The sequence below is a fragment of the Cenococcum geophilum genome (assembly GCF_001692895.1).
Source record: "Cenococcum geophilum 1.58 unplaced genomic scaffold K441scaffold_9, whole genome shotgun sequence".
Lineage (NCBI taxonomy): Eukaryota > Fungi > Ascomycota > Dothideomycetes > Gloniales > Gloniaceae > Cenococcum > Cenococcum geophilum.
In genome coordinates this window covers 3,182,901-3,198,297 of record NW_027137567.1, presented here as the reverse complement: position 1 = coordinate 3,198,297, position 15,397 = coordinate 3,182,901, and the positions used below count along the sequence as shown (strand labels likewise).

At 47.3% G+C, this 15,397-nt stretch overlaps 6 protein-coding genes across 6 annotated transcripts; 3 read left to right on the top strand and 3 right to left on the bottom strand.

Annotated features, from left to right (window-relative positions):
• The first annotated feature begins 1,745 nt into the window (after positions 1 to 1,745).
• Positions 1,746 to 3,495, top strand: K441DRAFT_655777 (uncharacterized protein). Its single transcript, XM_067647916.1, has 4 exons — positions 1,746 to 2,401; positions 2,459 to 3,068; positions 3,125 to 3,250; positions 3,308 to 3,495. The coding sequence occupies exons 1-4, from the start codon at positions 2,029 to 2,031 to the stop codon at positions 3,390 to 3,392; spliced, it is 1,194 nt and encodes a 397-aa protein (XP_067507351.1). The 5' UTR covers positions 1,746 to 2,028; the 3' UTR covers positions 3,393 to 3,495.
• Positions 3,496 to 6,380: 2,885 nt separating this feature from the next.
• Positions 6,381 to 7,369, bottom strand: K441DRAFT_547382 (uncharacterized protein; the record flags this gene model as incomplete). The annotated part of the gene is made up of 2 exons (XM_067642906.1): positions 6,381 to 6,848; positions 6,959 to 7,369. 2 exons carry the CDS (start codon positions 7,367 to 7,369, stop codon positions 6,381 to 6,383), a joined length of 879 nt encoding a protein of 292 aa, XP_067507350.1.
• Positions 7,370 to 7,880: 511 nt separating this feature from the next.
• K441DRAFT_694355 (uncharacterized protein) lies at positions 7,881 to 8,210 on the bottom strand (the record flags this gene model as incomplete). Its single annotated transcript, XM_067652719.1, has 1 exon — positions 7,881 to 8,210. The coding sequence occupies one exon, from the start codon at positions 8,208 to 8,210 to the stop codon at positions 7,881 to 7,883; it is 330 nt and encodes a 109-aa protein (XP_067507349.1).
• Positions 8,211 to 8,249: 39 nt separating this feature from the next.
• K441DRAFT_372630 (uncharacterized protein) lies at positions 8,250 to 8,902 on the top strand. Its single transcript, XM_067641464.1, has one exon. It carries the CDS (start codon positions 8,342 to 8,344, stop codon positions 8,693 to 8,695), a length of 354 nt encoding a protein of 117 aa, XP_067507348.1. The 5' UTR covers positions 8,250 to 8,341; the 3' UTR covers positions 8,696 to 8,902.
• On the bottom strand, positions 8,893 to 10,082 carry K441DRAFT_655772 (mitochondrial 54S ribosomal protein uL23m). Its single transcript, XM_067647915.1, has 3 exons — positions 9,841 to 10,082; positions 9,432 to 9,725; positions 8,893 to 9,323 (listed from the first exon to the last, which is right to left on the bottom strand). Exons 1-3 carry the CDS (start codon positions 9,888 to 9,890, stop codon positions 9,110 to 9,112), a joined length of 558 nt encoding a protein of 185 aa, XP_067507347.1. The 5' UTR covers positions 9,891 to 10,082; the 3' UTR covers positions 8,893 to 9,109.
• Positions 10,083 to 12,405: 2,323 nt separating this feature from the next.
• On the top strand, positions 12,406 to 13,403 carry K441DRAFT_372420 (uncharacterized protein). Its single transcript, XM_067641459.1, has one exon. It carries the CDS (start codon positions 12,517 to 12,519, stop codon positions 13,267 to 13,269), a length of 753 nt encoding a protein of 250 aa, XP_067507346.1. The 5' UTR covers positions 12,406 to 12,516; the 3' UTR covers positions 13,270 to 13,403.
• Positions 13,404 to 15,397: the final 1,994 nt, after the last annotated feature.

Here is a 15,397-nt window from a genome sequence, read left to right as displayed (position 1 = left end):
GGACTTGACAGCGGAAACGGAATAACGAAGCCATAGGATCAGACGGAACTGGAAGACTTTCCGCAGACCAAAAGCCCCATGGGCGGAGGAAACGGAGTCTAATTTGGTGTAGTATTGGCAAGGAAAAACGACGGAGTGCTTGCTCGTACTATGTTCTCGCACTGACTCACCCAACTCAACATTTTAGACACCATCGTGAGAGCCAGGAACCAAGTAAAGAAGAACCCACCACCGATTGTGTTGGGCCAACCGAAATTACTCAGAGAGAAGCCTGGTAGAGAATCTTTATGAACTGTCCATGATGTGCAACGGTGCCCGGAAGTAAATTGAAGAATTGAATGGTCAACGTCGATTCCGGGTTGTGGAGTCTCTAGATGTTGCGGACGGGGGTATTTCGTTCCATCCTCGTACCAATCAAGTTCCCCCTTTATCAAAATTCTCCCCACTTGGCAGTGAAAGCGCGTCTTTTTATCTAGTGATTGAATATATATATTACCTCTACTTTATAAAATGAGAGGCCTACTTGATAGAATTAAGATTACACTATATATATCGGCCCCTCAAGTCCGCCCGAACGTTACACTATCGTGTGGACACGTCGTACATTATGCACAGATAAAACCTCAATTCTCGTGGTAAATCTAGAGTCTCCCTACGTCGAGCGTCTTGTAGATTGCAGAGCCTCCCTGCGTAGAGCCTCCCAGCGTAGGCCTTCCCTATATAGAACCTCGTGCAGAACTCCGTGCAGATCTCCGCGTAGAGCTCCGTATAGAGCTCCGTGTAGAGCTCCGTGTAGAGCTCCATGTAGAGCTCCGTGCAGGGCCTTATCCCTAAACCCGCTGCTTTGCGTCCATCCGTTATCGATAACGGGTCAGCCAATCAGGTAAGCTGCACGAGATATTAGTGCCCAATTAATTCTAGTCGCGATTTAGCGATGGACGCAAGCAGGTTAAGGGATAAGATTCACGAAGATAACGCGTGAACTTGGCAGAATCCACCTCTATTATAAATTCTTCAAATTCTATAAAATTAAACCTCTCACTTTATAAGGTAGAGCCAATATCCGTTCTGCGATAGTTGGACTGTGCGCGAACACCAGAATCAAAAGTACGCGTATGGTCACGGAGCCTTAATCCTATTGATTATATTAGCAGGCTCTTATCGATAACCGTAGGACCCATTTTACCAACGGAAGGATATATATATTCAATCGCTTGATAAATCGACGCGTTTTTACTGCCAAGCGGGGAGAAATTTGATAAAGGGGGACTTGACGATTGGAGCGGAACACCAGCAGCCGGGTGGAGCAACTGATCTAGGCGGGGACAAGTTCTTGGGACTACGCCAAGGAGCAAGAGGTGGAACGGTGAAGAGCTGCCATCGGCCTCAGTGAAGTGTTATCAGACACGGCGCAGGGTTAGGGTATCGCTCCATTAGCATGAGGGCTAGCATGAGGGCTGAGCGATAGTAGATGTTGGCCGGAATAAGCTAAGGGGGTCACTAAAGATAGGGTTTGAGTGTAGGGATCTGCCAGGAATCTACCGTGCAATGCTTGTCAGCAGTTGACTTATGGCAAAGATGATTGGCGGGCGATTGGCGGCATCCCCTCGTATGTCAACAACGTCAATATTGTGGTGCAGCAACACTTTACCTTTTCTTTCCACATCCATCTCCCTAGTGCCTGTCAGGATGTGGCGCGGGCTTGAGCTAGGTAGGCATTCTCTGAGTAGCTTACCATCCCATGAGGCGATACGACTCTATTTCCTATCCCCTCACGTCTCAGAGGCTGATCATCGCCATTCTCCTGGAATGGCTTTCGCTCTAGACTTCCTTCTGTACCCTGGCAGAAGCGGCCTGACAACGGCCATGCGGTGTAGATGACTGGGATGAGGGGGTATGCACAAGCGATTCCATAGCTGAAGCTCTGTTATTCTGCGGGGGGCAGGATTGAAAAGACCAATGTGCCGTCCTCAATCGATCTTGCTTCAGGTTTCCATCGCTAGTCGAAACTTTCGTTGGATTGCCGTAATGTATCCCACTCGCTTTTCTGTTCTTTTTGCTTTAGCAATATTCTTGTCCTCTGCTGTGGCCGACCCCAACTCAGTATGCAATACATTCGGCATTGACTTTGTGGATGAAAACTCTTATTTCATTAATACCCTTTCGAATGACAGCTTTACCTGCGTTTCTGAGTTTGAAGGATGTAATGCAGATGTTGCAGATATCATGCTGGTACTTCCCGATGGAGACGAGCTTATTTGCTCTGAGGTTCAAACTACTCCTGACGACACTCCCGAAATGTCAACCTGCCCAATCCAAAAGGATCAGATGGTATCAGGAGAATACCTTATTTTGATAATGGGAAACAACGGCGATGGCAACCCCTTTGCTTATGAAAGAGGTACCGTACTTCACCGTCTGCTATTATATTAGCAGCCTTCTTACTCTTGCATATTAGATATTGAACTCGACTGCGGCCCGCAGGCGACAAGCACAGTCACGCCTACCGTTACATACAACATTACTGTCACACCAACTTTCACTTCAACATCATTGTCCACAGTATATAATACGACCACTTTTGGTCCTACCACAACCTATACTATCCCATCGAAGACTGCACAGCTCACTGTTACGCCAACACCAACTACCTTGTATATAACCCATGTCTTCACAAGACACCTCAAGACATGGACGAAAACGCAGACCATCAAAACTTCAACGGTGACGGCAAGCTGCTCAGTTCCTCCCAAGCCTCAATGGCCCGACAAGACCTGCACATATACCCCAACCAAAATTCATCCTAAGGCACTCCAAACCCCGGGCCCGGGGTATCACCACCGAGTCATTCGTAAGGCGGACCGTGTTGTTGATATTGAATACGCTCGCCGCCGGATTCAGGACGCGAAGCTTCGCCGTGATACCAAGCTTAAGGCTCTGAATGAGCGTGCACCTGATGCCCCTATCGTCTACGTTACAGCAAGTACCGCTGTTAATACGACTAATACGTATACTGCTGCAACTACCACAATAACTGAGACCGACCTGACAACTAGCACTATTTCAACGTACGTATACACTAGGCTTAGTATTTGTCTATGCGTTTACTAATATATTGGCGCAGCACTCTTCCTCCTTCAACTATTTACTCTGGCATCTATACCTCTACTATTACGCTCCCGACTCCAACAAAGACTAGGTACACGCTATCATACACCACCGTATGGACCACGAAGACAATCCATGCTACGTATGTCCTTCTCCTTATCTTCCACGTCATATACCAAAGCTAACCTTTTGCTCCCAGTTGGACCCTTACAACCACCGTAACGCCCTGCGCATCTGCGACTCAATGCAAGAAACAGGGTGGACATTTCCCCGGCAGGTGGTAGAAATGACCGCCTTGTCTGGTTCAATATTTTTCCTTATCGTACTCTCATCTTGAATTTCAGGACACTTAGGGCGGCGGTATCTATGAGCTAACGAACGGCTGGGATGATTTACAATATTTCCTACTCGCATGTCTTCAGGCTTCACCACATAAACTATATTTATTGATAAATGTTTAGTTGTCACGATCCCCGCCTATCATCTGCAGCTTGCATTATATGACACTAGTAGCCCCTGAAGCTTAGCCTCAAAACCAATGCTGCCAATCTGCATCCTCACAACGGTGCATATACTTTATCAGCAGCTGAACCTACCAACCTTATCACTAACTAACTCGCTAGGAAAAAAAACTGCTCCTTCTGACCTCTGCCACTTTCTTCCATCAATAACGAATCACCACCCCGGCTCGCGAAGCCGCGCGCTGCACGCACACGAAAAAAGTCTCGGAGGATCTTAATCCTTGTCGCCACGCTCGTTTTTCCCGCGCCAAAACGCCCCAAGTTCAGGCTCTCCACAGTGATTCCGGCATCATGCCAGAACCACCCAACGCTTTTTGAACGCCCTGTGGCGCCACAACAGCACTCCTCATTCCAATCCCACATCATACATCACCGTCTATCGCCTTACTGGACTATATCTCAGCCTATAGACTCACAATCCGTACCACTGTGCCGAGGTACAAGGGGGTACCACGAATGGGGCAGACGCCCTCCCTGCTAGTATGTTTTCAAAATAAGCGAGCCCTTGCAAAATGGTTGGGCCGTATTATTCTCCTAGCATACTAGCAGGGAGGGCGTCTGCCCCGTTCGTGTTACCCCCTTGTATATGCCAATAAACGCGGGGAGAGCGTCCAAGCTGCAAAGTTCGTTTCCCACACCACACGAACTGCTGAGAAAGTATAGCTTATTTTGGCGTCTTGCAGATCGTGACTTGTTCCTACCTCCTATCACCACAAGTTTCACGTTGCCGCCTGTCGATCCTCAATAAATCCACCTTCAGTTGCCCCACTCATCGCGAACCAACACCCCACATCCAGTATTTGCTCACTGCCCCACAGAAAAATTAAGTCTATTTATTGTAAGCATATCTAAGCAGCCCAGTGTAGCTGGGCTAACTGCATCTGTGCCATCCTGGGTTTCTGCCTGGCCTTACAACCCCCATACCGCTTCACGGCTAACGGAGCTGACTCACGCATCGTATGCTGGCGGCGCGTCTGGACCAAATATCGCAACACGAACAAATGGGAGAGCCCGTATATGGGCAAAGAACAGCATCGTCGTCTGCATTCAAGGCGCTGTAGTTCTTCATGTCATGGGCGACGGAATTTGCCTCAGGAACAGCTGACTTGTCTGACTGGAGAGCAGGCCCACAAAAGAACTTGATGCCGCAGTGATTACCTCAATACGAGCCGTAGTTCCGTGAGTGCGTACCTACAAGGGGGTACCACGAACGGGGCAGGCGCCCTCCCTGTTAGTATGTTTTCAAAATAAGCGAACCCTTGCGAAATGGTTGGGCTGTATTATTCTGCTAGCATACTTGCAAGGAAGGCGTCTGCCCTGTACATGTTACCCCCTTGTACATCAACTGTCAAGAACAGCAAGAACAACATCATCATCGCTAAGACATCGTGAAATCGTAGACTAACTAGCGTCTTTAGACCTCACGGTTACTTTCAATGATGTAAAGGTAGCATTGAAGGCTTGAGCTTCAGAATTCATAGCGCGTTTTTCCAAAATAGAAACACGCCCGTCTCCAATCGCAATGTACTCCGCAAAACCCGCCGTTACATCGGCGTAGAGACGCCATGCAAGCTGCAGCTTAGCTATCCGATAAGCTTTTTGTTCAATGTGCGCCACCGCTGCACCTGACGTGAGTGAGCTAGCGGAAATTTTCCGGTAGGCCCACACCACCCAAGCAACGGAGTGGAAAACAGCGGACTCTTGGCAAGGCTTGTGAGCGGAAGTCGGGGGCGAAAAGGGAAGAATCTCTCCGTAGGGCGTTCATGAAAGCTTCCAATTCAGACTAGGCAAATGGCATATAATTGTATAACTTATTCTCAAGCACTCGTTCGAGAGGGCGATGGCTCACAGTAATCCGTAAGGTGCATCGCGAGGTTGGTGTGAGACTGGCGTGAGGTTGGTGTTTTATCTTGGGTCGAAGGATCAGGAGGTGGAGTGAGAATGATCACGAGAAGCGCCGGTGAGCATTTTCTCAAAGTGGATGCCAACAGCGGAAGAGAAAATAAATCAGCTCGGAATTGGTGAAGGCAATATGAAATGACCATAGCTAAGGCTCCTAGCCTGCAGCAACGGCTGTGCAACCTTTTCAGTAGCGCCCGGGCCACTCCCTTTGACAGATTCTCCGGCGAAGGATAAGTCTAGCATGATCTGCCAAATGATTCCGGGATCAGCTTGGGCTAGCTATCAAGGTTTGATATTGCTATAAGCTGAGTGGACGCGCGCAGGGATTGCGCAGAGCCACCCTCAGACCGTGCCACAATAAATTGTTGAAGTAAGATCATCTATGAAGAGGAATCGCAATTTCTACACGATACAGCTTCTCGCTTGATATTATACTACGTGCGGTGCTCGGTGAATGGTGAGCCCACAACTCGCAATCCAGGTTTCTCGATGCCCAACCATATAGCCTAGCCCAGGCCTCGTTTCACTGTTCGAGGCGGCATATCAAAACACACAAAGGTCTATTCACAATATTCCCGAAACGGCTGTGGAGAGTGTCGAAGCCTTCGTTTTTTTAAACAATATACCTTCTGACTCATGTCGTACACTCCATATCCGTCAGCAAAGGAAACGAAGCTTTGATTAAGGCGTCTACTAGTGACTGCCATTGTCACCTTGCGGCCTTCTACAATTCCGAGTACTCGAATGCCTGGCTTTGTGACATGGTGAAGAGTATCTTAAAAGTAGAGATGGGAATTCCGGTCCATAAACCGAGGGTGAGAAAATAATCTTATGGTTACTGGCATCGTCTTAGCCGTTTTCTGCGTCCACGTTTGCTACTCCTGCCCTTTCATGCTGTGTGAGAGTATGGAGCTCGCCCGTCTCGCCACAGCATTGGGCATATTCCTTATGGCGGGAAGAAAGGCCTAAGTTAGAAGGCCCAGATCTCAGTGTATCAAACTCCGATGCAGATTCCGCATCTCGTAGATCAGCAAGTCGTAGTTGTACCCAACGACCTCCTACCACAGACATCTTCATCGAATTTTCGATCTTTGTTCGATGACTTTTCCGTGCCTTTTGGTCTTTTGCGGAATTATTCCCGTGTATTAGTCTGGCTCGCTCCTCAACCTCATCTTTCATGAACATTGTGGTATAGACTCCCATGCAGTTATATATGCCGAAGCGCAGGACCGGGAAGGGGTTCTCGGGGTATAAAGGATTAGGCGTGAACAAGTCTAGCTTCGTGAGATTATAGTTGTTCAGTGCAGCGGTCATTGTCTAAGGAGAAAGCATAATGAGTGATTAGTTATTTTATATAAACTAGGCGAAGGCAAAAGCGGGACAATTGCGAGTATAGAGAATAGTCAAAGTAACTCTAAAGGACTTACAATCTTATCAGGCCACTCCTTTTTGTCACACTTACGGCAACAGCGGATACTACTGTACATCAAAGCCATGCACGTTGTTTCCTTGCCACAGAATATGCAGTGTTTGGCTGTCCATTTGACCCAGCGGACTCGGTTGGGAGTTGGGTTCTTGCTCTTTTTAGCCGGTGGCTGGAGCTTTGTGGTTGACTTGTGCAGAATAATTAGATGTCGACAAAAGGATTCAACCACATCGCGAAGATGACGGGATGTTGCAGCAACTGTGTAATAGGTATGGTTAGTCCATAATTCTGGCTTTCCTCCCGTTGTGACAGCGACAGGTGTTCTAGACCCGTCAGGCGTGTTCCAAATTGAATACGATAGAATGTTATGAAGAAGTTCTGTTGGAAGAGCAGCAAGATTATTATCGGACATGGCGGTTGGTACACATAGAAACGCTGGAACTGCAGTTGGAAGGTCGGACGGCGAATTCGTCGGGGAAGGCGCGGCAGCACGTGCACAACTCCTTCCAAGCATACTCGCATATCGACCACATACATTCAAGGGCTATAATTGGTAAAAGTTGCTTTAAATTTAAGTAATACATATTCAAAGATTTCTCGAAATCTCGCAACATTTTTATAACAGGATAGTCCTTGAATGAGTTGATTTCAACCAAACTCAACTCTTGAGGCCAAAGGTTTAAGACATAGTTAACTGTCGACCTGAATCAGATTATCTTGCCACCCGACTCAGTTAGCTTAACTACCTACCCCCGATTACGTACCCCCCCCTGGGGTCCGCACCTACATCATGTATATATATATAGTCTCTTTTCTTTCATAGATCAATCAACACACGAGTTCTACCGCCCGATAATAACACCTGCTTTTCCATCTCCATCAGAATTAGATTAAGTGTTTATTAACTAAATTATCGAGGGCTTTTAGCTAGTATTTCCACCTTTAATGTTTGTGTTCCTTCCCATGTTCTTGCTCCCCTCCACGTCGCTATTAACACGAGAATCTGCTTTATTAGCCATGCCGAAGGAATGTGAACTAGTATCACCGATGTTATCAGCACCACCAACATTACTAGCACCGCAGGCTTTACCAGTGTCAATATCTTCGGCATAGTTGGAATGATGTGAATCGTGGTCAGAATGATGGTCTTTGCCGCTAAGGGCGCCCCCAATACTCCGTGGTTCGCCTTCAAATCCATCATACCGTTCCCCACGACCACTTAATGCACCGCCCTGCTTCTTATAGTCTCCCATGCTGGCAGCAGGAAGAGCAGAAGTGCTGTGGTGCTGAGCGGCATTGTGATGAACCTCATGGATCGGAACGGTTGTGTGGATTACTGTCGACCGGAATTTGAGGCTATATATTGTCCTAATTGGCGCTGCCAATGGGACGGGTCTTTTTGGTGCCAGTTAGCGGTCAACACCATCTTCTCTCCCTTAACATCGAATGGCCATCTACTGCTAAAGAACTTGAAGATACTAGCTTCTTCATTAGTATGGATAAGGTTTTTAAGACTTTTAAGTGGATACTGATGGCCATAGTGCCTGTGATTGGGGGTATGATTTATCTCGCCTGCCTCGCACCGAATGGGTGGCGAATCCAGGATTTTACCAGTATCGTGCCTCTCGCAAATCAAGTCGGCGCGCATGTTCCACTACCGCTCTTGCCAGCAGTGTTCTGGTTTGGGGTTGAGGGGAGTTACAAAGGTGAGAAGACACGAGTAATGGGTGGTTTATAAACGAGTCTGATTTTCTCGTTGTCCTTTGGGACGGTTATGGGTTTATACCCTCTTTATGATTGATTATGGAGAATGAGTTTAGATTTTATATGACAAAGCAACAATATTGGATGAACTTTGAATGGTTTAGAACTGGGGGATTTAATAGAATCGGAATGATACTTACGAGTGATTTACTTTCAGACAATTCAGAGAATCGGTGTTGAGGAAGCGTTTGATTCCTACAGGCCCTGCGCCCAACTAGAAAGCGCTTTGTTTTGTCGTCCCAAGCTTGTAATATAATACAGCTGAACATGCATGATACCACTCGTATATAGCCTCATTTAACCGCTCTCCCCTCCCCGGGCCATATTTAAATCTATAAAGAACACCAGCTCACATCTTGAATTTCCTGCTTTCTTAAAAATTAATGCCTTAAGCCTCTTCCCTCATTCGGACATTCCTCTCGACCTCCAACTCGTCACCATAATCCACCCACGTCGGTTTCCACTTCGTCTTACCAGCAAGCAAATCTCTGGCCTGCTGGGACAACGCATCTGCGGTCTTATTATGCTCATCTTTCTGCTCTTCCGGCGTGCCCTGCTGTTTCTGTGACTTAGTCATAGCGTCGTGGGCTTCTTTGCTCCAACTATACAGACCCGGAACAATTAGCAATCGCCAGCACTATAAGTCCACAGAACACAGACAACCAAGTGGGGGATAATCCTTTAGGGAAAACGGAAAAGGGCTATCTTACGCATCCATGCTCTCCGGCTGCTCAGGCCACACAAACGGCTTGTCCATCTCAACCGTCATCTTCTTGATGGCGCGCGGCCTGTACCAACGCCTCGGTCGCGGCGCTTTCGCGCCGGGCTTGTCCTGTTGCACCTTCTGCTGCTGGATATAGGTGCGGATGTTGATCGACTTCACATTGTACACGTGGTATAGGTAGTCCCGTAAGTCTAGCTTGTTGAAATTAAGCGGGACGAGGAACTTCGCATGTGTAGGCGGTAGCTGTGGCGTGTGGAGGAGAGCTATGGTGAACTTAGGTCTGATGGGGGGGTTTGGTGGTTAGTTGGCGGTTTGGAGGTAAGTGGAGAGAACGGAGAAGTGGGAGTATGGATGGACCCGCTTAGAGATGGGAGGGGAGAGACTGGTGGACGTACAGATAGACTTCTTTCTTGCCGAATTTTATAAGGTTGGAGAAGTGCGGCATTGCGGCGGAGGATTGAGTGAGTTGGAATTTCTACATTCGACGATGGGTGAACTCCAATTAAACCGAGACTCTCTGTGCAGGAAGATCCGGAGACGAACACTAGATACTAACTGAGTTTTGAAGGTGCTCTAGTCTGTGCAATTAGTGTTTGGCTTCTAAATGAGAGTGATACTACGTGATCTAGTTTCGGTGTTGAACTGTTCTCTCTGAGATTTGAGCAGGGATTAAGGTTCTTGGCAACATGATTTGTGCGCCCGATATATATTCCCCGCCTCCAGCATGAATTCACAGCCAGCAAAGCTGCAATGAGCCAAGTCCTTTTGAGGTGTTAGAGTAATATGTCTTGAATTTTAGCCACGATCACAGAATCTTGGTACACTTTCAATTTGCTCCCGAAAGTTGGTGAAAAGGTGCACAGTATATGCGTATTATTTCGTCAATGCAACTTCAGGATTACAGTACTCTATGGTTGAAAATGAGTTTGATGTTCGTTAGGTACTACTCAAAACCACTGAATAAACCTTGTTCTCAGCGTACGTCTCGTGGAACGCAAAAAACCCTTGCACCAATAAGGTGCTATATTTTGTGGCCCGTGCGCGATCAACTTTTCTCGTGTCAAGTAGTAAATAGATAACTTTGCCGATTAAATACGCCACCAAGATAGTGCGTAACTTTGTATCTATCCGACGATATAGATCTTGTACAGCCTACTTAATATATTATTCCCAAAAATCAGGTCACAAAAAGCCTCTATATGAGCTTTTAGTGAATATAATAATATATAATATATACCAATATTTCAATATATTCGTGACTTTTAAAGCGGATGAGATTGCTGCAGTGCCAGAAATCGTGGCGGGTGACACGAGGTTGATAATTAGTTAGACCTGTGGCTGTGCGCAGATCCTTCTCGTTTATGGAGTCGTGTGCGAGTAAACTTCATGCTAGTGAAATATTCCTTGCTTCATTGACTTCAGACCAAGAGGATAATCTTCTGAAATCGACAATATTCTCTGTAAACCTTCAATCAAGCCCTAGAAGATCTTTATGCGACATCTACGATGCATAGTGTATGCGTAATGGAGGACAATGATGCCATAGAAACACATATCCCAGAGTTCGCAGATATCCAAACCCACATCTCCTGAACAATCTTCGCGCCTCATGGACAGCTCTAGAGGGATGGTTTGCCTTTTTTTTGGGTATAAAATGATATAGGAATCCTTTAGTGGAGTTTGTTCGACATTTTAGTCGTGTAACGGTGCTGCCTGCGTCTTTCGCATAGGTGGCTGCGTAGTCCTTGGATAGTAGCATATGATGCGCAGAAGGGGGCGTGCTAGAGTATGTATGATTCAATAGTTTACACTCCCCACGCAGCTTCTCAAAGGTTTTCTGCTCTCTCACCTGTATCTGCACGTTGAATATCCAGCTTATCGCCCTCGGATTTACCACTCCCAACAAATATAGCCCTGCGAGCTGCACAAGTATGTCTCGCTCGCCGCGCAATCCCTAAGAGATTCAGTTGTATTACCTCTTGTGTTCCTCGTATTTGCGGCCAAATTCATGGCAGATACGCGCGCTGTATTCCGATCAGCTAACGTTGCGGCTGGATGATAAGGGTTGAGGGTGATATGGCAGCACCCTATGTCTTATCCGAAATCTATTTGTACCAAATCAACATCGTTGTAAGCAATTTACAGTTGAAGGTATTTTCCTCGAGTCTTGGGCGCTGCTTGACTCATGTTGTATGTTCTGTGGCTTTCTTGAGTGCAACATGGTGAACTCTATACCAAGGCCTTTAGGTAGCCTTAGCCAGGTGTTGGAGGAGCTTGTCAGGGTAGCGGCGCAGGTGGTTTCTAGCAATAATATTCTACCCCGCTCGCATAAGCAAGGTGGCTAAGATGAAGTGGTGATGCATCATGCCAGTGTCCTTGAACATGTGCTCAGGCGGATGCAGTGCACTTTGTCAAGAGTTCCTATTTCTGAATCATCTTCGCGAGGACCTGTTCTGCTGGACATCGGTGTGGTACGTTCATCTGGAGCCAGCAATTTGACACTTCCTGGTCGCGTTGCCCATCTACATTTTGAGCTGGCTTCACCTAAATTTCTTCCTCTTCTCCCTTTTCCTCCACCACCCCCTCCCATAAATCTCGACCTTTACAGAACGCATCATATTTGCTACTGCTTGATTGTTGGCCTTCTGTCAAGAGGTGGGCCTGCGCTCTGAAGGCACGCCTATATCACTGAGGTGTTGGCATCATTTGTCGCGGCAAGATCAATCTTACTTCTCATCTACACCTTCAACCAATCGCTCTTCATTTCTGAATAACAATACAGCGCATCTTCGTCGTAAACATACGACCAGAGCCTGCGTGAGCACTGCCGGAGCGATGGGCCAACAGTGAGTTTCCCGTTTGCACTTCCCAAATGTTTCGCTGACAGCAGTTTCTGCAGCCAAAGCCGTGTCTATCCTGGACACACCAAGCCGCGCACAGAGGATGAAGCAGGATCTCCAGAAAAGAAATGTCGTGAAAGCGAAGTCAAAAATGGCCTTAGTCTAATCAGAACCTACTCCAAGAGAATTTCTAGAGTAGCGAAGGGTCGCCAAAGTTTTCTTCTGGCTACCATGACTAGGGATATAAAGAACGGTGACTCGTACCAGCATGAAGAAGCCAATAACCATGCTTCAGCTACCGGTATTTTGTACAAGATGGAGAAAGCAGATGAGACGATTGGTCTCTTGTCTCAACCTACAGATGTCTTGGAAGATGGAAATGACTTGAACACAACTTCCGTTCAATCCAAGAAATCCTCAAATGACTTAAGAAAACTCAAACATCGGCGGAGTGCGTCACTGCCTCTGTTGATCTATTCTGGGGATAATGTAGAGTACGGGGGTGGTGTTCTGGAAGCCGTAGGGCCGTCCAATAGTGACAGAGAGATCAAAAGAGGACGTCGTGTGACAATTTATGAATCCGCTTGGTTGAAGTGCGAAGAGACTCGAAAATTCGAAACTATTCCTGAGTTCGAAGCAACCGACAGAGATCCGACGAAGTCAACTCAGGCCTTAGAGCCTTCCATGCAGCAAACAGAGAATCTTGAAGAGCACTTTGACCCCCTGGAGTACAAGGCAATAGCCGTCCTCACACGCCCTCTCACTCCTGAAGGCCCCTCGAACTTTCGAGACCTCCATTTACTCACATATGGTGTAGGTGTGGATGGCTCTCCTGACTCTAGACAATTTCTATCGGGGAGTGCGAAGGGTGGAGGCCCAGTGGAATACCAGCAGGGCTCCTATGGGCATCACGGCCCATCGCAGAACGCCTGGCGCCAACGAGAGCGGCCGAATAGTAAGCAATATCGTCAAACCCAAGGATAGAGTCTTGTGCTGACTTGTACTGCTTAGAGGAGATCACTATACCATGTGATCCTGCGATGAATCTTACATTTGCCGAGTTCACAGCAGTTGCTGATAGTATTAGCGCAAAATCTGGATCTCACATCGCGGTTACTACAAAGAACGGCCGTGTTGTCAGTATATGTCTTCTATTTATAAGCGTATTCTCTTCTTCAGTTTTATATTAACTCTTTGTATCTGTCTAGATCTTTCAATTTTTCGGACACTCTGTGCAGCTGGAGTTTGCTTTTCACCTGTATAGGGATTGGTACAGTAAACAGACCGGCCAGCGTATTATTGGCAAAGGGGCATGGTTACGCCTTGGGGCGTTTAAGGGGAAAAATTCGACGCAGGTTGAGGCCGGGTTCCTCATAGCAGCTGCTAAGGCGGCATTCAAACAAGCCCCGCCACCTGGCATGAGGTTTGCTTTCATCGTAAGTGCCTTCAAATTTCCTATTGTAACGCTCTCATGCGTTGATGACTTGGGGTGGATATTATTCGGAAAGAGGTGATCCCATAACGAGTTGTCCTGAATCCTTGATATATGTTTCCATATTACGTTCCTTTGCAGCCGAGTATTGTTTGTCCATAGCACAACTCGGTATTTAATCTATCGGATTTGCATAGCTGAAGGCTGACGTTATATCTAGCATATTGTCTCTTGGCCGGTATCTTGCATGGTCCGGGGGATCTTGCCTCGAGATGTGCTGGGCATCAACCTAGAGGCCTTAGATTCCATCAGGATGGAATCCGAGGTATACATCATTCTCTTAGCTAGTGTCACTGATGGCCGCCCTACTCTTCGGATCATGGGCCAGGATCAAGCTAAGGCTTCTGCCGCTAAGCAACATGTCGAGAACTTTATGGCGCAGCTTGATGCCAAGTTCTTTGAAGTAGAGGCCTTGCACATATGCTTGGTGGAAACTGGAGATCGAGTGTGGCTCTATAACTACCGGAATCGACCCAACGACCCGCCTGGCGTTGGAATAAAGCTGAGGGGGATAGAAGCCGAAAACCGGACTGCTATTCTGGACCAGTCCATGATTGACGCTTTCGTTGATGACCAGATGTTGGCCCTAATGAAGCATCGAATCGGCCGATCCCTCGATGCCATCCGCCATCAAAAGAAAACTTTCAGCATGAACGTCCATCTGGGTGTTTTTATACTCACTGGGGCGATACGTGAAGACAGGATTCTGTACTCTCATGAAGAATTCATCAAACTGATGGAAAACGCCGGGGGAGATGTGGAAACCTTCGTAACGGATTCGTAAGTATTTGATGAGGGGAGTTGTTATAGGCAATTGCTAATCCTGCTATTAGCGTTGGAGAGGGTGACATCTTGGATAACATACGGAACAGACTGACTGAGGCTGACAACTTTCTAGCCCCAGTGGGCCAAGTTTCCGGAGACCTCGCAACAGTTAAGCCAATCTTCCGAGGAAAATTCGTTTTGGAGAACAAGTTCAAACCTGGTCGCTATTACCTTCTGCAGGTAGAATTCACCATAAACGAGGAAGGAGACGTCGTGCGACTGTCTGCGAAGTGGTCTAGGTTTGAGGCAGGACAAACCCTCCCGACTCAGTACCTAGACGTGAATCTGATTGATCTACTCGAGTAAGTAACTTCAGGCATTTCTCTTGTCATTGCCGCATTTCAAATAATCTATCCTGATATTGCGTACTACTACCAGTGGCCGTGCATGGCACTTCGCGCTCGAAGGGACCATATCTGTCGCTCAACACAACCTTCCGATTCATATGCGCACCTTTGCAGATCTGGTCATGATCAACAAACAGCTAGCGAGTGTAATTAGGACCGACCAGCCTTTTATGAAGTGGTCGACATTCAAGAGTATCAAAGTCAAGCAGGTCAGACTTGAGCGTGTGTTCGTCTATCAGATTCGGAACACGGGCTTTCTTGTTGAGGCCTCGCATGTCATGATCGGAGGGCTTGGGTGTTGCTGGTCTATTGATGTTCACCATAGTGAATGGCCCATGCACCTGGCGCAACTAGAGAAGCTCGCTCCAGGAAGAGCAGCTNCATGGGGTCAGGTGATGCCGCTTTTCTTTCCTGACGATGGACTTACCTGCTACACAACCCTCGTTGA